This window comes from Phyllopteryx taeniolatus, chromosome 20, assembly GCF_024500385.1.
Source record: "Phyllopteryx taeniolatus isolate TA_2022b chromosome 20, UOR_Ptae_1.2, whole genome shotgun sequence".
Taxonomy (NCBI): Eukaryota; Metazoa; Chordata; class Actinopteri; order Syngnathiformes; family Syngnathidae; genus Phyllopteryx; species Phyllopteryx taeniolatus.
Window position 1 is genome coordinate 2,488,552 of NC_084521.1, and position 23,699 is coordinate 2,512,250.

At 44.5% G+C, this 23,699-nt stretch overlaps 1 protein-coding gene across 3 annotated transcripts in view; it reads right to left on the minus strand.

Annotated features, from left to right (window-relative positions):
* Positions 1-23,699, minus strand: part of drosha (drosha ribonuclease III) — an 88,061-nt gene that overhangs the window by 31,492 nt on the left and 32,870 nt on the right. For all 3 annotated transcript variants that reach the window (XM_061757596.1, XM_061757593.1, XM_061757595.1), the window contains exons 21-24: positions 21,169-21,268; positions 19,434-19,536; positions 9,657-9,727; positions 852-896 (exon numbers count right to left, since the gene is read on the minus strand). In XM_061757596.1, coding sequence (XP_061613580.1) covers positions 852-896; positions 9,657-9,727; positions 19,434-19,536; positions 21,169-21,268 — 319 coding nt within the window. The remainder of the gene's footprint in view (positions 1-851; positions 897-9,656; positions 9,728-19,433; positions 19,537-21,168; positions 21,269-23,699) is intronic.

Below are 23,699 nucleotides of genomic sequence, written 5' to 3' on the forward strand. Positions count from 1 at the left end.
GCAGATGGAAAATTAATCCAACATGATGAGCCTGTATGCACCCCTAATAGAAACTGAAGCCAAGTAAACAAATCCATGCCAGTAAAACAGAACCTCCTTAGTAAAGGTACAGAAGGAATGCTGGTCTTCCTGATCGTAAGGTCACCAGAGTATCAAGCTACCAAAGGCTTGCTTCATCAGGCGTTACACAGATGGCAGAGGACCGACCACCCAGAGGAAACCTCCGCCTTGCACTCACGATGTGGTAAAGAGGTTTGCGCTCGGAGGCTCGAAACGCCCGCCGAGGTTCTGGTCACACCACAGGGCGGTGCTGGGCTGACCCCGGAGCTCCACCCTGACCACAGAACCCGCACCTCAGCAGAAACACGCGGGACAGAATGGCTCCGACAAAAATAAGTGCCGTGTTTGGGGATGAAAACTGTTATTTTGGGCCAAACATGGATATGCAAAAACGCACGCGTGGAGCCCATACGCGGTGAGATGAAGGGGAGAACACGCCGCATAAAGACGAGCCTCGGCAGAGATACAAAGAAACACTCGCTCCTCACGAGCACATCAGAGAGCAGGAAGCCCGACGGTCCCTGTGGGGTCTGTGTGATCCAGGACTGTAATCCTGTTACCGCATCTTTGATCTGCTCTCCCCAATCCTAATTTCAAAACAAACAGCATTGACGTCTACAGTGTTTCTGGGCAGATGATGCAAAGGCGAGGATGGATGGGATTGATGACAATGGTGAAAACAGGAGAGAGGACAAGATGTCAGCTGGGTTCGGGCAGAACCTCAGAACCAGTTTTCGAACCAATTTTCGGAGTAGATTTGAGGAAAGAAAGTAAATCATACGGCGACCAACCTGCAGAGGGTGTGGAGGGTATTGAAGCCAAACATCCTGCAGGTCCTGCAAAGAAAAGAAGTCGTCATCAGCTGGATAAAAGGAGGGTCACAAGTGTTAATACATCAAATGATATAGAGGTGGAGAGTCAGTCAGAAGCTTCCATGGTTAAAGAACTCAGGATTCAACCAATAAATAATCACAAGTAAGGTTCCGTGCATGCTTTGTTATTTTCCTATCAAGGACAGAACTTCTTTCATACCTTACGCTACGGAAAGGATTCATTCCATTTATCTATCCATTTCCTATAGCATTTGTAACCATTAGGGTCACCGGGTGAGCTGGAGCCTATTCCAGCTGACTTTGGGCAAAAGGGTGTGGGTACCCCCTGGAATGGTCACCAGCCAATCATAGGACACATACACTGTGTTTGTCTGACCGTGGTTCGCTAGGGTCCCAAAGTCTTTGTAGCCTTTAACAGATTGATAGATATCAAGCTCTTTCTTTCTGTATTCTAGAATTTATTTGAATTGTGGTGTTGTGCTTTCCTTTTTGAGATCTTGTAGCCTACTTCACTCTGTCTTGGCAGGTACTATTGAAAGGATTTCTTGATTCAAGTCATTCACAAATCTGGCGGTAATCAGGCATGTGTGGGGCCAGTGCAATGGAATTGAAAACTGTGGTTAATTACAGTTAATTTGTGATATAACAAGTGGAAATGATAATTGGTTTTTACATAGGGCCAGAGAGTATTGAGTTTTATTTCCTCTTAATAAAGTTATCAATTAGAAACTTCATTTGCATTTACTTGGGTTGTCTTTGTGAGACATTAAAACTGGCTTGATGATCCAAAACATTTAAGTGTGATAAATATGCAAAATAATCAGTAATCGGGAAAGTCCCAAGAAAAGGGAATGTCTGTGTGTTCTGAAGGTTCAAAGTGTATCAAAACCGGTGAGGTGAGCATCAATGTTGGGAACATCCTGGATTCCAGAGAGGCGCTCATTGGTGCCATCATCCACGGTAATGGTTGTGCGGGTATGATTGAACGTGAAATGACAACAAAGCATTCAGCGTCTCATTTTCAAACCCGGTTGGGGGGGGGGGGCTGACAATTGGAGCGAGCGAGATGGGAGAGCAGAGGATGTTTTCAGCGGGAAGTTGAGGAGTACCAGCAGGTTTTGGCTTTGAGGTGCACCGGAGACACGTACTGACAATGCTGACTTCCGTTTGACTTTGGCACAAGGGAACATGTAGGCCATCAACACGGTTCCTCAAGCCTGCACGGAGGAGGTGAGGTTCCAACAGTGGTGAGGGGAGGAGAAGCTAGGTGGGGAGGGGTGTTCGCCGGTTGTTGCCAATGACAACGCCAGTCAAAGACAGGATGTCGGCATACACGGGAGGAACTCAGAAGGTGAGATGCAGCTTTCAAATGTTGCTGGTCAGCTTGGGGGAAGGAAGAATCAGACTTCTCCTCACTTCTGGCCTTCAGGAGCCGGTGAAATACGAATGAAAATTGTTAACATGGGTAAATGCTTTCAGTACATAAAAAGCTGAAGTCATGCTGCCATGATCATTGTAGCATACAAAAGCAATGTAATAGGGACACGTAATCCACCCACAAACACTCCCTGGCCACATTGCAAAAACTCAAGGCTAAACAAGATGATTATATCTCAAATCAAGGCAAAAAATGCTTGTGCTTGTTTTTTTCTTAACAGGCAGCTTTTGAGTAAGTCACTTGCTTTAAGCATTTTCCCCCTGAAAAGCTTAATAAGGTATTAACATTCAGATTTAAGAACTAGATTTAGAATGAGTTAGTTAGATTCGGCAAAAAATAAGAAATACCACAATTTAATAAATGTAGTATAAATTCGCGACATGGTGACCGACTGGTTAGAGCGTCAGCCTCACAGTTCTGAGGACCCGGGTTCAATCCCCGGCCCCGCCTGTGTGGAGTTTGCATGTTCTCCCCGTGCCTGCGTGGGTTTTCTCCTGGCACTCCGGTTTCCTCCCACATCCCAAAAACATGCATTAATTGGAGACTAAATTGCCCGTAGGTGTGACTGTGAGTGCGAATGGTTGTATGTTTGTATGTATGTGCCCTGCGATTGGCTGGCAACCAGTTCAGGGTGTACCCCGCCTCCTGCCCGATGATAGCTGGGATAGGCTCCAGCATGCCCGCGACCCTAGTGAGGAGAAGTGGCTCAGAAAATGGATGGATGGATAGTATAAATGCACTAGTTTTAAGACCAGTGTTTTCTTAAGGCTAGCTATGTTTCCATTTTGAGAAATCTTGCCAAGTCACAAGCTCCCGCTCTATTGGCAAATAATTTTGCTTAAATTAATATAATCTTCTTTCATGTTTTTAAGCCCAGTTTTTGCAGTGCAGTGAGCTCTGCTGCCATCTCATACATTAGTTATTAGACATTAGTCCAATAGGCGCCTGTTTGTAAACATTGTAAAAATGTGTCCGTCAATAATTTGTTCCATAATAGTCTAACTTATTTTTAGTTTTAACCTGTGCTGTTTTAAAGCACATGTGTCAAACTGGGGGCCCGGGGACCAGATCCGGCCCACCACATCATTTTAGGTGGGCCGCGAAAGCAAATAAAAATTGCTAACTGTGTTCGGTGTAATACCAGTGAGATATTTGCAAGCATTTTTTGTTACCAATCCCCTTTTGAAAAGAAATGTAAGTTTAAATACATGTTTTTATATGCTTCTGATTTCAAAACTGGTTATTCATCAATGTGTTCAGTATACTGTATGTAATTACAGTATATGAGGTAATCTTTCATTTATATGGGTTGTGTTGGAAAAATGTATGTCAGAAAAAGATTTGCCAAAACAGGGTTCACAGTCGTAGCGGCCCTCCAAGGGAATTCATAACTACGATATGGCCTATGACAAAAATGAGTTTGACACCCCTGTATTAAAGTGTGTATAATGTCTTTTTTATGTATATGTGAGCTATTGAAAGTACGACAAAATGTTCCCACAGAAATAAAATATATTTTCTTATACTGTGTCTATTTAGCTATTGCAAAATAATTACAATATCAGAAATAGTTCTCAGGATGCTGCACCAATACCCAACATAGTATATAATGAATACCGTAATTAAATAGCATCTTTCTAAAAAGCGCAATGCCATTATGTTGTATTTTACTCTGTTGTAATGTGAGTCAATAGACTTAGCATTAGCACTTAGCAACAAGAGCTGGGAATGTGATTGCGTAGGTGTGCCTAATGAAGTGGTAGCGCGGACCCCAACAGCTAATGTTTCAATTACAGCCGTTCGCTAAGACGAGGCAGACAATGACTAAGCCGGCATGGAATGGGGATTTAAGAATAACATGTTTTCTTTTCTTTCCCCCCCCCCCCCCCGAGACTGCTGTAATTACCGGGTGCACAAATGATCTGCAGCCGCCAGACGCACTACAGAGAAATGGGAGAAACAAGTCTGTGTGTGTGTGTGTTTGTTTGAACAGCGTTTTTAATGGCAGCTGGAATTACGCGTGAAATGAAGCTACCTGTACGGACTCCATGTCGAGATGGGCTTCAATCAAAGGAGGCTTTAATCAGCGCCGCTCAAACCCACCGAGGAATCCAGCCGGCACGCAAGGATGCCAAGCAGAGCGTGAACAGGCAACGCTGGACTTTCTCCACACGCTCTCGCGGGAGCGAGGGCCATCCATGATGGGGACATAATGGTGCTCCTCTCTGATAAGGTCCGATGCTCGCTGACAAATTGGTCTCCAGCCGTACGCTGCCAATCAATCCATCAAATGTAGTCGTGCAGCAGAGCGATCGATAAGAGATAGCCCGGCTGATCGATAAGCACATAAAAGCCACCCTCGGGTCCCAAACAGAGTCTGTTGTCAGTGAATGAAAACTCATTTCGGAGCGTGTCGCCGTGTGGGCGGGAAACGGGAAAGGAATCGGGACAATGGTGCGCTAATGCGTTCGCGGGGAACATGCCAACTCCACACAGTAAGGGCAGAGCCCAAATTCCTACCCCAACCCAATTTTTTTCTACCAAGTGGTTGTCCAAGATGGCTTTAAAAGTGATATTGATGCGGCAGGGAAGATATCTAAAGGGCATTGCCAGGAAGCGTCATTTAAGACCATCAGAGTTGTCAAAGAAAACTTTCCGTGTACGTGTGTGAGAGAGAGAGAGAGAGAGAGAGAGAGAGAGTTAATGAAAGTATGAAGATTGGCCAATGGGCACAAAGTGAATTCATCAGGATGATTGCTCCTCCACAGAGGGAATTCCCTGAGGACCACACGGTGGCATTAACATCTCCTCTGCAATATTAATGCAGAGTCCAGGTTGGACTGGAGCGACAGAGAACACCCCCGCCCTCCGTGCCAGGCTGTCATTCTCCCCAGTGAGGCTTTAATAACCTCCACTGCGCCGTCATTAGCCAATTAGCATCTTGCCTTTCCGCCGAGTAGAGCTAAATTCGCTCCCGGTTTGTTTGGAAACAAAAGGTGATGCGATGCTGAAAAAACAACAATAACTGATGCGCTCATTAATGCCAGCTGGGGCAATAGGGGTTCTCAAACTGGGGTTGCCGTGACCCCCGAGGTCCGCATAGTCTTTTTTTTTTTTTTTTTAAATGAATGCAGCCCCGTTGCGAGTGTAAAACAGTGCATGTCAGCTAGCTAGCTAGATGGATATACATTGAATTTAATTCAATGGAATTTGGTGACGTTACTTTCTATTAAACAGGTCATAAATATTCAGGTTGAAATATATATATATTTTAATTCCCATGTTAAAAAAAAAAAATATTTTTTTAATTCCCATGTTTAATTGGTGTTAGAATTATGAGGGCATTGTTTGATAAATGTCAACTCAACTAAGTTGAGAACCCTTAAATTAGGGAATTCAAGAAAGCGAGTGAAAGGGTAAAAACTGTTAACTTGAGGGCTCTGAATCACACGTGCGATTTGTAACTTTTTGTTTAGACGCGTCATGAGAGGAGCAGTGCAAAACATCTGCGAGGGTAACCATATCCCCGAGTGTTAATAAGAGGAAGGGAAGAGATGGGAGACAACATGCAGCATTCTGTTGTTGTTGCACGAATAATAAAAAGAAGAATGCTATGAGGAGGGGCATCCATGTGTGAATCAGTGTTGTTAGAGACAAACAAGGAGAGTATGGGACCAGTCAGCCAGGTGTGAACGGACCCCCTTACTGACAAATAGAAGACATTTTAGCCTCTAATGGGTGCGATGTACATGCTCCTTCTTCTCTATTGCATCTCATTAGTTTGGTAATGAAGCCCGCTCGGATGCAGAGCACAGGAATGGATCTGCATTTCCTTCACAGAGTAGACCAACCGCCCCACTCCACCACCCCACCCGCCCCCCAAACCCACCACGCCGGCTATACCACCCGGCCGCCTTGCCTGTCTGCTCGCCGCGTCCATCTGTCTGCTCCTCGCAGCTTTGTGCAGCAGGGCGGCCATCAGGAGGATTCAGCGTGGGGGGGTTACAAGTCAAGCTATTTCAATCCACAAGCAGCGCGGACGCAAACATTCAGTTGTTCAACTTTCGTGCAACTTTTGTGTTGTCTTTCAGTGGACGTGAAAGGCTGGATTTACATTGTTGCTGTAGTATAGATTTATTAGTGGGTTTTTTTTATTATTTGTGTTGTTTTGGCAAGTATCCAATACATATCCAATTTTTATCCACATTTGGAACAGGCCCGATTTTGATCCGAGGGTAATCAAATTGCAAGCGTTCCACAAGCCAAAGGAAGACAAATTTGATGAAGAAAGCAGGTGCATGCCAACAAGGAGTCAATCGCATTCATTTCAAGACCCTTTGGTCTAAATGTCAATATATTCGGTATGCCCCTTTCACAATGCCTGTAAATACCTGCATTTCTATGGGAAAAGTCGCAAAAATGTGGAATGGGTGGCGAAGGAAAAGGGGACAGAGTCAACCAGGCAATTGTTTGCCTTTGGAAGTAGTATCAAAGCCGTAACGTGTGTATTTTATGAGTCATATCAGACACTTGCGCAGTGTCACTGTGTGACAGAAAGAACCAGACGATTACAGCAATAAATTTTGCTGGGTTCTGTGAAAAAGGTATAAGCAAATGAATGCTGGCCCTGATGTACCAATTTTGCATGATCTCTATGTGAAAGAGTATATTATTAGTGACTTAAACTTTATAAAGTAACACGACACAGTGAGCGTATAACATTCATTGTTTTTGAGCAATGACCAACAGTATAAATCTGCAATAAAAAAATACATTTGGAATCCCGCCTGGTACCCTTTCAAATACCCACATTTTGGTTTCAAAATCATTATGTCATCTGTAAAGTAGGTCAAACAAATTTTTTCTAGTCTGATGAAACTACTTTAAATACTTATTTTCCGTAAATCCCAGGCTAATCCCCGTCACATTAAAAATACTCATTTAAAAAGGGATTACCTTTGTCAAGGAGTCAAGGAAAGCCGAACAATTAAAGCTTAAATGAGCACAGATTGAATACGTCCTCACTGAAGAGGAGTATCGGCAAACTTATCAAGTTCAAACATTTTTACGTTTCAAATTTAATGAGCACGGATGAAAAACCCGAACCAGAAGAAAATAATGAAGACAGGGAGTTGAATTGGTAAATTGAAACATTTCAGTTGAATTAAGAAGATCACTTTTAATCCTTGGAGCGATCACTAGCTGCTCTTACTTTTGGGAGAAGTGATCCATAATTCATGATAATTTTCCCCTGTAGTTTTGTGCTGTGAGATGTTCAAATATTTAGTCCTCAAACTTTTTTGATGTGCTCCGTCAAAGATCTTAGGTCTGGATCAAAAGACTCTGCTGGACCGCGTCGTGTCTTGTGTGTGTGTGTGTGTGTGTGTGTGTGTGTGCATGCATGTGAGACCTGCTGTAAGTCTTTTAATTGACTCGTAACGTTCATGGACAAGATAAATGCAAATACAAAAGAAATCATCAATTATTCATGGCTGCCAATCACACACACACACACGCACACACACTTGAATGACAGCAGGTGTCTTGCTGCACGCTGCCAGACTGCAATGTTTCTCCTGCACTTCATCTATATTTCACTTTTGACTACTTCTTCTTTCTATCTTGATGTTTTAGTTTGGCAAACAAGCCGAAGGAAGTGTGGATAAATAAATAAAGATATTTGCTTATGAGAGAATATGACATTTCATTTGACTTCAGCAGACACGGTAGCGATGAGCAGGTTAAGCATTACCATGATTATGTGCATAATAAATCGGCACCGAGCAGTCACGACATTCTAATGGCAGGCACAATCTAATGAGATCCAATACTGTGAAGGTTAGTAGAATTTTGATTCAGACCATCAGAAGTATTAATTTAATAACTATTATTAAGACCAGAACAGGCAAGGTGAGGTTAAGACCCTCTTGAAATTGCCTCATTTCTTTATCTTAGGACAATTAAATTGCCATTTGAGGGTTTTTTGCAACAAATTTTGCAGGCAGAATTGATTGATTGATTGATTGATTTTTAATTCACCCCCCCATAGCCAGTTTTCCTTAGCAACAATATATTTAGTAGGCATGTCTATCTCAGGTAGACAAAAAAAAATTCTTACTTACTCAAATGTACCCAAGCTATTTTCACTCGTTATTGTCTAAAAACATCCAGACTTTCAATCTTGAGGTGACAAAACAATGCACGGCTTTTGCAGAGTAAGGGAAGAGTCGGTGTTTTACAACACTTCTCAGACTGTTAAAGCGTTCAAGAGAATGAATAGATTTCTTCTCAAGCTACGTTCACAACTTTGAATTGGTTAATAATGCATAGAAATAACAGGCGACGTGGGGACAGACGAATAGTATCAATTTGGGGAAAAATATGAAATTGGGCAAATTTGGACATAGAAGGATTCCACCTGACAGCGACATTATGCTACACCTTCCAAGTTGCAAAAAAATGTAGCTTTCACCACAGCGTTTTGTCGGAGCAAGGCAGCAAATTTTGACGTCGCCGCCATAAAACAAGAATCTCTAATAGCTCAACTCAACTCAACATCATCTTGTGTCCTGATGAACGGTCCGCCCTGAAAAGATTTATTGGTATAAATGAATAAATGCCACAACTCGCTCATGACTTTCCTTCAGACTTTTTATCCTGTCCAGTGAACCTCCCAACTTTTGTGGCGGTGGGAGGGTCCGTTTGCACGGCCTCATAGTGACAGCTGTGTCTAATATTTTGGTTACCTTATTTGGCCAAACGAGAGCATAGCTGACTGTCTCAATCCAAAGTGAGCACCGTTATCTTTGTAAAGGCAAAACTTTGGATTAGATCTCGTTAGGTTCCAGGCTTTAGATGTTGTGGCTGTGTCTGTGCATATTACAATGCATTATAGACAAGTGCATTGAAAGCCACTAAAAAAGCAAGTAAATTAAATTTCCATCTCAAAGTGCTAAATATTACAGATGCTTTTTTCCCCCTCATTTTTTTTTATCCAAGAGCATCAGGAGTTGAATCACGTTGGTTGAAAATAAATATGCAAATGTGAGACATGTTTCATGTCTGGATGTATTGCTTAAAATAATAAGAGCAGACGTTCCGGCTGTGAAGCCGCGTTCTCAAATCATACCATGTGTCGACTTGTGGCCAACTTTCATCTCCCTGTGAAGTTTTACTCGCAAATAAAACTCCAATGTTTATGACGGTTCTTTGACCAAGACCGGAGGACATTCTTCACGCTTGATTAGGAGTGACTAAAAACAAACACGGCTGACAAGATGAATAGAAAAGCAGCAAGCTTGAGATGAGCGAGCGTCAAACATTACCTGGCCGTTGAAGAGCAGACGTCCAAAGAGCTGCCGGGCCTCATCCAAGCCGCCCTCCAAATAAACGGCACCTGCGCCAGATGCCATTAAGACTTTATTAATGCCACAGGATCATAAATATATACACACACACACACACACAAACATTATTTTCATTGAACTGTGGGTATGTACGGGGAACTAGTGGTCAACAGGTCTGTCACACAGTTCTGAGGTTCCGGGCTCGAATCTCAGCACAGTTCCCATGTCCTCCTCCTTTTCCTCCCACATTTCAAAAGCAAGCATGCTTTTTTAAAGGCTCTAAATTGTCCACACGTATGAATGAGAGTGTGAACGCTGGTATAGACTCCAGCTCAGCCGTGACCCTAACGAGGACAAGCGCTTTTATAAAAAAGGATGGAGAAACTGCTTCATTAGAAGTAGGACTGTTTTTATTGTTTTCTATGTTTTGGGCGCAAAATGACCTCAGGGCTTTTTGTGAAGAGGAAGAAGGGATGTCACCACTATAAAAACACCACACCACAAAAGATGACTTGGACTTTTTCAACTAAGAAAGAAAAAACTCACAGAAATACTTAAAACAAATAAAATAACACACAGCTTTGTTTATCTGCGTTGGAAATAAAAGACATTTTTATGCAAACAGTGCACATCCAAGCATACACAAAAAAAAGATGAGGAAGAGAAAATAAATTGGACAAAAGAACTGGTCCAGAATGTAGGAGCGCTGTTGGCAGGGTGAATATAACAAATGTGTCTTTCGCTTTCTCTTTCTCTCTGTGGGAATGATTTGCAGCATCTGGCTCCCCCTCCCACCCCACCCCACCCCCCTTACCAGAAAGTCAGCTCTCCTCCGCATCTTTTGTTCTTTTACTCAACTCGCTGCAACTATCAGAGTGCCTTTAAGCGGCGCGCAACTTGCAACCATCACACTTAGGGCGGCTCATTCAATTTGGAAAGTAATAACCACCTGGCAAATTGGGTATACAATCATGCAGCCCTTTTTATTACGTGCATAAATGAGGCGCGGGAAATGGGCGCGCGCGAGTGGAAAGGCGCGAGCGGCTTTCATGGAAGACATCAAAAACATATGAGGGATTCATCATCTGGGAAGGAAAAGTGCTTTCAGATGGCAAACAGGCCATTTGCACTGCCACACAGCAAAAGCACATAAAGAAATACAAACAAATGACAAACACACAATGACAAACAGTAACACACACACAAACACACAAGCTGGTGTGTCCTTCACCACCAAACTGCTAGTGTGGAACAAATGTTGTTTAAATGTGATTAAGTCTACTGACGACTCACTTCCACTCGGTGAGAAGCAACCTCCAACTAACGTGTACACGAGCAGTCAGCTAAGAGTTAAAAGGATGACTTTGGAAGCAAAACGACTCATTCAACACCACATGTAGTCTAAATATTCTTAAGAACACGTCAAACCCAGCACATATTTTTGAAAACATAATTGTCATGTGGCCTTAGGTTTGAAGTCTCTATATTGGAAAATCGTGCAAAGACTGAGGTTGATTTCGACATCTCGAAAGTCACTGCGGACTAGATGCAGGGAGCTTACACAAACATCCATTGTCTATAGTGCTTGTCCTCATTAGGGTTGCAGGAGTTGGAGTTGAAAGCTAAGTTTGGGCAAGAGACAGGGTAAACCATTATATGGTCACCAGTCAATCGCAGGGTGGTAAACAATCGAAATGAGATCCTAGCCAATCTTAACTCCACATAAAGTCTAAATAGTCTTAAGAAATGTCAACACCGGCAGGGATATTTCTGAAAACTTTCCGTTTTAGGTCACCCTATTGGAAAATTCCAGCCAGTGTTTAAGGAACTTTAAGGAAAAGCTTTTTGTGAAAAGAAACAGGTCAGACAACAGTGACTTTGATGCTAATATGTGTTGCTTTTGTGACAACTCAAACTATAAAGCAACAAAAACAATACTGAGAAAGGGCTTTTGATGGCAAAATAATCATTTACAGATAACTACTAAAACACATGAGCGCACCACATAGGTCAAGTGCAGCTTTTTTACTGCTTCATTTCACTATCCACGAACTACCGTGACACATACACTGTTTATATACAAGCTTGGTTGGAGTATGAGGTGCCTCAATTTGTACAACTTATCAAGTGTTGCCATTTCTCTCCATCGTAACTGACACGACAAGCCAAAATTTGCCCCCAATCTTCACCTTCTACGCTAACGTGCTGGACTCAAATACAAAGCAATGCAATTTCAAAAACAAGCTGGGCGAGGAGGACCTCTTCCGCACCTACCCGTTTAAAAACATACTTGACCAAAATATATGTACTAAGTAAACCGTTAGATTCCAGTTGGCGTATATAAACGTCTACAGCAGTGAATGAGTTAAATTAAATTGTTATTTTGGAACTGAAACGGATTCATTATGTTTCTATTTATTGTTATGTTATAATGTGAAGATATTATTTAATTCAAAAGTTCCAGGGTATAACTCAGCTCTGCTGTATTGTGCCTCTTCTTCAGATTGTGCATAAAACGGCCTTACAGTAAAGGTGTTCTGTCGTCACCTGTTGACTTGAAAGCCTACATTCCCCAGCCCCGCCCCCACATTTTTCAAACTCCATTGATGTGGGCTCATGTGTCTGGAGAAGAAAAGTGTTTTTAAAAATACTCGTGCGGCACGTGTGGCCTCAACGTAAACGCTGCATGAAAAGCAGCTCACTGTTTAAGTCCTTTCAGATGTGCAAGTCAAGTGTAAATTTGGCTGGGGAGGGCATGAGGGCCGACCACATGGAGCTCTCTGAGGCTCTTCCCGGGATGCTCTCCGCTAAGTATCGGCACCGGGGATTTGTGGTTGCTGCAGAGTTTGAGATGCTGCTACGTGACAGATGTTGCCTCTGGAGACCAGCTGTGAGACCGCATTTCAATGGCTTTTAACTACCATTTGTGTATGTGTGCGCGCGTGTTGGGGGGCTGAGTCGATGAGGGTGTGTCCGGGAGGCAGTTAACTTCATTATTTGATGACACGGCGCATTTGGAAAACACCCAAACGGATGCGTCAAAGTCATTGAAACAAACTTTTTTGCCTCTGATTAGATTTTCAAAAGTTCTCCCATGAAGGAGCAGAATGTGTGTGTGTGTGTGTGTGTGTGTTGGGGGGTGGGGGCTGGGGTAAAGCAGGGAGAAATCAGCAGAGCCCCCGGGGGGATTTGAAAAGGTATTAAAAATCTCAAAGTAACACCTTTGGTGTCAATCAAAGGGCCTTTGGATGAAGAAAGCAAGATATGCAGTTAATTCATGCTGGAGCTGCCCTGACAAGGAGGCTGTCAGTGGAAGAAAAAAATAAAAATAAAATAAAAAAATTAAATAAAATAAAACGTGTGCCCCAAAGCCATCCAATAAATTGCACAACTTGGTGCAATCATTAAACAGAGACATGTGAGCGCGCTCCTGTCCGGCCCGACAGCCTGCCGAGCTGCGGCTGACAGCCTCCGCACGCAGCCGCAAAGAGGCCCTAGCAATTAAGACGCCGGCATCCCTTTGCTGCAGGAGCAGCATGACCGCGCCAAACCGCCGCACGTCTTCTGCAGCTGGACCGTGTTACGGCCGCAGGACATCCCCTGTCATCAGTCCATTATGGGAATATGTGATGGATTCAGGGATCCCTTTAACCATATGTGGACACAAAAAGTGTTAGGATATGTGGCCGTGATACTGACAGCAAGTCAAAAGCTAGAGTTTATACTTTTCTGGCTTGGGAGTGTCTGCGGGACTGGTTGTCCACTTGAGAATTGGCTCATGCCACTCACCATCCAACCATGTCTTTATGGAGCTTGCTTTGAGGACTGGAGAGAGAAAAGTCTTCCTGACCCATAAAGTTGGAATCATACAAATGACCAGAAATGTTTTGACAAGATGAACTAGTAAGACTCAGGGATAATAGGGATTGTGTGTATCTGAAAGACCCTATAATGTAAATTCAGAGATTTGTTTTTAAATATATTTGAAATGTTTGAAGATATATGCTGATAATGTGCAAAGACTGAGAATTATGTAGTACTCAAAGGTGGAGTTATAGCATTTAACTGCTTGTTACCATTTCAGTTTTCCAGATTTTTTTTGGGTGCAGTTCAAACAGCTGCTTGAGTGTCCTGCATGTCCCACTGCCCTTCCCCTCCCCTCCCCCACCATATACAGTAAGAACTTGAGCACCTTCATTTGATTAGCGGTCACCCCGCGCAATTGTGATGTGCAGTTACCGAGTTAGGTAGCCATTGCTACACACCAAAAATCGAAAATATATCTTCTCTACGGGGATTCTGCTGGCGTGGCCACTTTAGAGTGCCTCGATGTCAGCCGTGATGGCGCACACATCACGGATATGAGACGGAAGAGCAAAGGAGGGGGGGGGGGGAAAAAAAAAAAAAAAAAAAAAAAAAAGGTCCAATGCAACAGCCACCGTGTGGACTGGGGGTTCGGGCTGGCATGGCTGCTTTAGAGCGCCTCGTTGTCACAGTATGGAAAAGCCCCACGTTGATCCGTTGGGATATCTTCCAACCACAGGATGCCTAAATCAGCTATATTTTCACAGTTAAAATATGTAGTTATGTGTAGGCATAAGAAAGATGCTAGACAAAGCAGCATCCATTTTTCCAAGTTGTAGAATTGGTGTCAGCGCATTCAGAGGACACGCCCCTAGCAACTGAGAACCGAGAGAATGGTTTGATTCCTCACCCTTTCGAAGCCTGTGTCAAATCTAGAAGACATTTATTTTCACTTTACAGTGTGTAAGATCATCATGTATATTGTAGCTCTCTCTTCACTTTGGCTTGGTCTCACAGCTACTTGGCGTTTCCCATAATACATTCACAAGGTCTTGGATCTTTGTGACCGTTGAAGCATTAAACACAGGTTGAACTGAACTTCATTCTTTCAGGTGCCCTGGGACGACAGACCTAAGATGGTTAGATTTGGATTTAAAGTCCGTAAAGTGCGACTCAGAGCCAAAAAGAGGAGCATCGAGCAAGTGAATGGGCACTATGGATGTTTGATAGAGGTCAGTGAGACCACATTGTAGTGTTTTCTTTTGTGCGCACACAAGGCCTGCCTCTAATGAACGTCCGCATCTGTCAGAACCCTCGTTCAGCCGTGCTGGCCCGACTGCGCTGTGTTTGGGACCAGAATTCCAATGTCTGAGAGCCTTCCGTGACCACAAAAAAGTGCGAGTCAGGGGCGTACGAAACACCAGCGGCTGACAGTCACATTAATAACCCAGAATGAATTATTCAAAAACGCTCAGACTCTAATCCATCAAATAATATATTAAGCTCCCTCTCAGCTCAATGGGGGCTGAAGCAGCAGACGGACGCGGAAAACAACACATTAAAGAAACTTTCGGAGAGAGCAGCGACAAAAGGAGCGAGCGCCGTTGCAACATTAAACGGCTTACTTTTCAAAAAGTCAGAAACAAGCTCCGCCCACCCAAAAAATAAAAAAAGAGCCACAGCGACAATTGCTGCAATTAACAAAAGAAACGGCACTCGCTCAGCGAACACACCGGATGCATTGTGCACGATTCTGATATTCAGGGAGCGGGAGATAATCCTTTCTCTCCGTTCTTTTAATAGGAAGAGCTTAGAGAGAGCCCTCACAAAAGGTTCACCATCTGTATCCCCCATGGCTGCCGGCAGCATATAATCCACAGATCAACTGTACAAGGAAATTAGGGCCATAAAAACAGAGAGAGGGCCTCTTTTCTTCGTCTTCTGCTGCTACCGCCGCTTTCTCTCAATTCCTTTCACTCGGAAGGAAGCCACGGCAGGCTTATCAGAGCGGAGGACCTGAGAGGCAAACAGGAGGCCAACGGATTCTATGAAGACGGCGAGTGTTTTTTCTGCAGACGAAAGTGATAAAGTGGGCACCGAAGAACAGGAGGTACGCAGGCCAAAAGAGCCCAAATGAGAATGGCCCACTCTGGCAGAAGTTAATGACAGAGGATCAGAAAAGCAGGATTTCCATTCAACACTTGGAATTATTCAGGGTTGCAGGGCAACCATTTGCATTGCAGATGCCTTTGCTTTCCATTCCTCCGCTGCCTCACCGCCTTTCTCTTCACCAGAGAATTGCCCTGCCGCCGGCTCGGGAGATAGACACATCCTCCGCTGTGCCCATGCAAAGCAGCAGATTATCTGCCACTTGCAACACAGCGCAGGTTCAGCGGTCACCGCGGCAGAGAAACAAATAAAACAAAGGTCAAAAAACATGCACGCTAAGCCGTTAGCGCGCGCCGCCGGGACGCTCATAACATTATGAGTGCGTCATATTTCAGTAATGGCTTTCAAAGGAAGCGGAGAGGAAAGTGCGAGGCGCATTTCTAATTTTGCACGTATGTGCCCAGCAGTCAGGGCGGGCTTGATAAATCAATTGAGCAATTAGGAATTGCTTTGATGGTGTATATTTTAATTAATAATGGCCCTGACCAGACTGTTGATGTCACTACCTGGCAACAGCCTCGATGACCTGCAGAATAAATCAAAAGGGGAAGAACAAAACCAGAAGACAGTGAACGTGGTCAACTGAAACGGAAGCAGCACAATTCATTCAGGCCCAACAGGTGCGCTGCCTCGACGGGCAGCAGAAGAAAACAAGGAGAGCGAATGTTTGCAACTGAAACAAGAAATGTCTTGTAAATTAAAAAGAGGACAAGCATTCCACTGAGGGATAACAGGTGTGCTGCCTCGACAGGCTGCAAAAGAAATCAAAGCAGGAAGACGAAAACAAGAACAGAATGAATGCCTTCAACCGGAACAATAATAGTATGTTGTAAAAAAAGCAAATGAAGCAGAATTAATTCAGGCTTAACAGATTCCGCCGCCTCGACGGGCTGCAGAATGAGGGGAAAAAAATGAGTGATTTTTTTTTTTTTTTAAACTGAAAAAAAATAAATAGGTGTACAGTGAATAATGTGAGGTTACCCAGACATCCTCTCAGTCCTGTAGAGCGCAGTGATGCAGATGCACAGCACGCTTTGTTTGATACAATAACAGTGCTATTTTTCTTTATTCAAACCAAAATGGGGGTTGTGGTGGTGGTTTTGGGAGGGCTGGAAGGGATTAATGGCATTTAAAATTCATTTCGGTGGGGAAAATAGATGTGATAAACTAGTAAATAGAGTTACCAGCTTGGTCACAGAACAAATTAAACTGGTGAAGGTACCACAGTACTGTGAAAATTCCTTGCCCCCCCCTCCAGTAATGGTACAAACAACCAAAATCCTTTTTTTTTTTTCTTCTTCGATCGTCAATCAAGGTCAGAAGTTTTTTTGGAAAGAATCATTTAGACTTGAAGCGAATACTACGTCTGCTGATGCACTTCCTTCTGCTATTAAAAACAAATTCTATCTCGGAATAATAAATAATACAGCATGCTTGTCTTGCACGGAGAGAGTTGTCTGCTTGCTGAGACTTGGGCAAAGTGTTATTTATTTGTTATTTTTTGGGGGGGGGAGGTGGGAACAGTGACAGCATGACTCATCACGCTTGTGGCATGTCTCCCAGCTAATAACAGCCAAAGCCGAGATGAGAGCGTCGGAAAAGATGTGCGCCGAGCGAGAGCACAAAAGACACGCGGAGCAAGTGGAAGACGGCTCGCTAACAAGGTCTTGAAGCCGGCGTTTGAGCGCCAAAACTGAAATGAAGATGACAAAAAGTCCCAGGGAGAGAAAAGAGGCAACATGAGACGAGAACGTGACGCCCTCAAAGGCGCGTCACTTTCCTCACGTCTGCCGTTTCTTTAGTGTGTCTCTGACAGCACTTTTCCTCTTCTTCAGAACAGTGTGTTTATTCATCACTTTTATTAAGTTGAAATTGGAGATGGAAGGGGGGGGGGGGAGAGGAGTTGGAGGGGATGAAAGCAAGGAGGCTTCCAGCGTGGCGTTCTCGCTCGGATGTGCGCCGCAATGAGCCCGTCGCCGCCGACAGCCACAGGACAGAATAGATTACCACTTTGTCTCCGCCGATAATGAACCCGTGACAAGTGCGGGGGCCCCGGGGCCGACAGGGGGGGCCACGGTGCCACTCAGCACTTTCCGCCCCGCCGCTTGACGCGGGGAGGAGGAGCTCTTGAAAACCGACGCGCTCGGCAATCAGGATGGAGATAAGATAAGAAAATGCTGCAGACGCTGCAGCTCTCCAGGAGCCCGGCTTAGCTCAGCGGGACCGGCGCTCATGTGTGTATTTGTGTGTGTGTGTGTCGACGAAGAGAAAGGTCAATCGGGGGGTTGCCCGCCTGCCCGCCCGGCCGGAGGTGAAACCATCTCCCGGGGTCAACAAAGGTCTGTATTGCGTGTTGGATCTAACGCCTCGGCGGGGACTTACACTCAGATAAAGATCTTAATAGCTTAAAGGAAGTAAGGTTTTAAGGGAAGAGAATGGAAAAAAGATCCGACACAAAGACAACAAGAAGATCTGACTCAGATAGAAGAAGCATCTCAACATGTTAACTCAGATTGAAATTGCTGGCCAAAGCAATCCGGATCAAACTGAGTGCATATTCCTACCATGCTAGTTCAATTAAATAAATTTACTCGTATATTAATCCATTTTCACCATTGAAATTATTTGAAATGCCATTTATCCATTCCAGACTGCCACCATTTTGCTGTAATGTGTCTTTAGTAAAGACAAATAGCACTATCCATCCATCCATCCATCCATTTTCTGAGCCGCTTCTCCTCACTAGGGTCGCGGGCGTGCTGGAGCCTATCCCAGCTGTCATCGGGCAGGAGGCGGGGTACACCCTGAACTGGTTGCCAGCCAATCGCAGGGCACATAGAAACAAACAACCATTCGCACTCACAGTCATGCCTACGGGCAATTTAGAGTCTCCAATTAATGCATGTTTTTGGGATGTGGGAGAAAACCGGAGTGCCCGGAGAAAACCCACGCAGGCACGGGGAGAACAGGCGGGGCCGGGGATTGAACCCCAGTCCTCAGAACTGTGAGGCTGACGCTCTAACCAGTCGGCCACCGTGCCGCCCAAATAGCACTATTTTATCTCAAAACATAATAGCACACATAAGGTGTAATTACTGGACGTATTGTAGTATTCGCATGGCCTAGTGAGTGACGTCAGGAGCCGGAGTCACCCGGTTGGCCGGTTAGACTTCGCGTGAGCATCTGGGCGTGAGTTGTGGCCTGCAGCAGCTCCTTACAAGTGTTTTCATTTTGTATTTGCGAGTTTGACTATTTGCTCCGTTCAATAAACAACTAAAAGTGCATCGGCGAGTCTGGTTCTCTTTGCCTACATGCAAGGAGGCCGTTACAGTTCCTTAATTGCTCCATTATTTTCCACTTCACGTAAGCGGCAGAGTGCCTGCAACTCACTTAAAACTAAAATTTTGGCTCGCAACACAAAACAACAAAAAAATCAATTATGTTATGGTCCGTAGCTCGAAAAACTCATTAAGTACGCCAGCATTTCTGTTATTTGGCCAATATTTGGAGGTGTGGTTTATTTATTCATGACTCATTAGGAATGCAATGCTCATTGAAGTGTAAGTTTAGCTGTTAAAACAGGAGCTATGCTATGTGGGCTACAATTGCTGTCACAACTTCCATTTACATTTCCAGTTTTTTACCCCTTATAAATATAGGTTGCTAATGTTGCACGACCAGTGTCCGAATTCTGACCAAAATCTAACAGGAGCAAGCATGGACGAACTGAGAAGAACTTGATAGACCAGAACGAAACTCCTTGTCGGCGGTAGCGGTTCTCACCAATGAGGGCCTCAAAGCAGTTGGCCATGGCATGCCGCAGGTCCGACTCCCGGCACAGGTCCGGCCCGTGAGCGTAGAGCATGAAGCGATCCAACTCCAGTTTCTGGAAAAGAACATCGGTATCAAAGAGGACATTTTCTGGAATCTTCTTATAGCCGTGACTCAAACTGGGGTTGCCGCCTTGAGCAGGGCCTCATGTGAGAAACTGGACTCAATTGTGTTCCATAAGAATTCAATGTAAAGTAATCCTCGTTTATCGCGGGGGTCCGGACCAGCCCACGAAGTAGAATGACATATTTCTTGGTCTATGTCAATTTTTTTCCCTGCAATGTGTTTTAAAGACTTTTCTTTATTATGATTATTTTAAAGTTTTAATGTCTTAGGCGAGGAAGCATTTCTTTTATGACAAAGAAAAATTACAGCGGAAACTCAAAATCCTGCGGTATTGCGAATTATGCGTGATATGAATACTACTTGCTACTTGTGTAGATATAGTGGTATCATGACTTACGAGTTTTCCGAGTTACGAGCCGCCATCGATTGATTTTTTTATTTTTTTTTTGCTTTCTGTTGAAAGCCAAAATTTGAGTTCGGGGCGACCTTAGCTATGCCGTCGCTTGAGTCAAGTAAAAAAGAAATTGATAGATTATGGTACTGTCATGCCTTCATTGAATTGGACAAACCGTCAAACACACAAATACAAAATGAGAACACTCGCAGGGAGCGACTCAGACTCCAGCTACTGACCTCAACCACTATGCCACGCCCCTTAAAGGCACACATTCAACACACCAATTCTGTATTTAAACATGTAACATAAAAATGGTGGTGTTTTATTAAGGACAATTCATTTCAGTGGAGAGAACTGATAAAGTGCTTGGTCACATAAATTAATGTAATTTTCCAGACTTGCAAACTGCAACTGGACTTCCTCTAAAGTGCATCCAAAGTCCAAGTTGCCTCGCAGCAAACGTGCAAACAAACAGCCAGGGTGCCACTTCATTACGGCTGAAAACAGTTGGGGGTATGCCAACCCCTGCGACTCAAACCCCAAAGGTTCCAACTCCGAGGGAGCATTCCCTACTTTTAAGTCCTCCACGCGGCAGATTGCGAAGTTTTATAGATATATATATATATATATATATATAGATTTTAATTTTTTTTAAAGATAATTGCGAGAGTTCTCGAGCCGACGGTTAAACAACTTTGCAACGGCGAGGTGCTGGATCGCGCTCAAGTCAGCGCGAGCGGCAAATTGAAACAAGGCCGACGGTTACGCGGCGCTAATGCCGATTGGAGCGGCTACATCTTTGTATTCAACGGGGAGCAACATGAAAGATGCAAGTTTTTAATTGCTTTCTCGCACCGTTGCTGTAGTGTACTTTGGCTGACGAGCCACTCAACGAGGCTTAGCCAGGGAGAGGAGGGAAAGGGATGAGGGATCGCAGGGGTTTAAAGCCTGCAGTGTTTCCGGAAGACCTACAGGGGCCCGCTGGGATCCCCGGTCTCTTCCTCCAAAACAACGACCTTTTAACTTCAATTACAAACCTGTAAGGGAAAAATAAGGAAGAAAAAAAAAAAAAAAAAAAAAAGGGGGGGGTGGGTGGGGGGGCTTGCAGCTTGACAGAATTCCGAGTCTCCCCTGTTCCCCCTTAAAGAGAAGTTGACTCTCAAACAATCGGCTGTCAGTTGACGGACCTTTCCACCGGGTTGTTATGAGGAGGGGGCGGCTCACCTTAGCGAGCATGGCCAGGTGTTGATTCTGCACTATGGCTGTTCTGTAGGTGGCCAGGCCTCCTTCCTCCAAAGTGGGGAAAAGGTAGTATAAGTGGACACTGTGGAAACAAACAGACATTACAAGGTTAAGTTCTTTGGTTGGCAACACGGCGGTCAAGTGCTTTTGCACGTCTGCTTCACAGTTCTCGGGGTTCGAATCCCGGCTCTGGCCAGCCTGCGTGAACATCGATACCCACCCAAGCCCGTTTTGGATGCCCATCTCCGGGTGGATGCCCGGGGCTGCCGCGACCCCCTTTGCACACCACTGTGCAGGTGTGCATGTGCATGCGAATGCTTGCCCTGCAAATGGCTGAAAAGCAGTCCAAGGTGTACCCCGCTTTTCGCCCGGAAAGTGAGCTGGGATAGGCTCCAGCTCACCCACAACGCTAGTGAGGATGAGCGAAAAGGGATGGATAGACTGTCTATTGTCATTTCAAGGCGCACCGGTGAGTTATTCTCCCTCATGATTCATTCATTGAACTCTGAGATTATCCGGCAAGGCGTTTGTTTCCAGGCTCGAGTGGGTTGGAGCCCACCAGCGGACGGATCAGCGGTTCCACAGCTGGCTACCGAGGCGAGCCGCTTCCATTTTCATTACCAGCCAGCGTTGGCCCAACCTGCAGCGTGTCATTTGATTTCTTCCGAATCACGAGCCACCGTTTAATTCCGCCATTTGTAATCAACGCCGGGACAGGAACGCAGGTGGCGTTCTCTTGCCCAAATTTGTACTGGAATGTTGGCGGGGAAACAAAGCGCTTGAAATGAATAAATATATTTAGCTCCATGGAAAAAAATGGAAACTTTACTTTAGATCAGGGGTGAGCAAAGTACAGTAAAATAAGGCCTGCTCCATTCCTTAAACTCAACATTTATGCTATCAAGGGTCCTGTATTAGTTGTTGCATGAATTCAACCGTCTGCAAGTTCTGCACAATGAGGTACCTTATAGGAGCTTTGGACAAAATGAATTTGTCGATTAATGAACCTTGGGCTGCGATTGGCTGGCAATCAGTTCAGGGCCTCCTGCCCGAAGATAGCTGCGATAGGCTCCAGCACGCCCGCGAACCTAGTGAGGAGAAGCGGCTCAGAAAATTGATGGATGGATGAATCGAGGGTTCCAGAGGTTAGTTGCAACTTAAATTGTTCATCGAAAGACTAACTGGATAATGGAAGGCTTATGAATTTGTGGGAAACCTTTGGTGCAGTTCCTCTTCTGTCCAAAAAGGCATGCTTGGATGACGTTTTTTTTTTTTTTTTGCAGAGCAACACCTTTGAGAAGAGCTAAAACAAGAGAATTTCCCAAATGAGAGAAAAATGCAGCGAAGGAACAGGCAAAACGCGCAGGCTGCGAAAACATGAATCGGCTCCAAGAGCCTTAGAGGAACTCGTCCAAGCTTGTGACTGAACTTTACTTGGTAGTTCCTCTGAAATATTTACTCACAAATATTGCGGGAGGAATTATTTATTTTACATCATCTGCTTTTAAAACGTCCTCCAGACTCCTCTACCACCAGAGCCAGCGCCACACGGGCTGGCCCTGCTATGCTGCTTCCATGTGCAGAATATTCTGCTGGCTGGAAAGGCAGCACACTGTGTGTGTGTGTGTGTGTGTGTGTGTGTGTGTGTGTGTGTGTGTGTGTGTGTTGGATGCGGAGGGGAGAGGAAGGGGGGGCAGCAGGCATTTGGTCGGATCTGCTGTAGCCATTTAACTGGACAAGAGGCTGATAAATAATTCAGAGAGCCCGAACGCGGGCTGAGCATGTCTCATCCGACGCTAACAATCCGAGACGTGGGCAGAAGATGGCAAGACGGGAAGTGCTGGGTGATTCTTTGTTGTCTCACAAATCGAGAGGCTGTGAACCAATGAGACATGCTTCTTTTTTTTTTTTCCATTTGCACTTAAGCCATCATGGGGGGGGGGAAATACTGAAGGTTTCTTGTGTGTGTGTTTTGTCCGGTGACTTCTTCCCACATTCCAAATAAAAACATGCACAACAGGTTAATTGGAGAGACTAAATTGTCCATAGGTGTGAGTGTGATGCTTTTTTTGTCTCTATGTTCCCTGCCATTGGCTGGCGATCAGTCCAGGGTAAACTCACCCTAAGTATGCACTTCTGGTTAGACGCAATCTCTCACAGCAATAAAGTTGAATCCCATCTAATATATTGTAATCTAAAGAGCACATCACATTTTGGGACCCATTTTTAATGTATTCCAATGTATGCAGAAATCGAGGTAATGCCAAATGATTTGTATGCTTTTTCTAGCAACTGCATGCGTTTGTTGAAAAATCAGTTTGTTTTGCCACAAAAGCCATCATCAAAGCTATCATTTCCTTGTGGTCAAATTCTGCGTGAGAAGGAGTCACAGAGACAGAGGGTGGTTCCAGTCGTAGGTGGTGTACTCGATTAATAATAACTATGTATAATGAGCCCCAGGCTAGGCTAAGTGGCGGGCAGCAGTGACCGACTGCGCGCACCCCGCAGTCAAT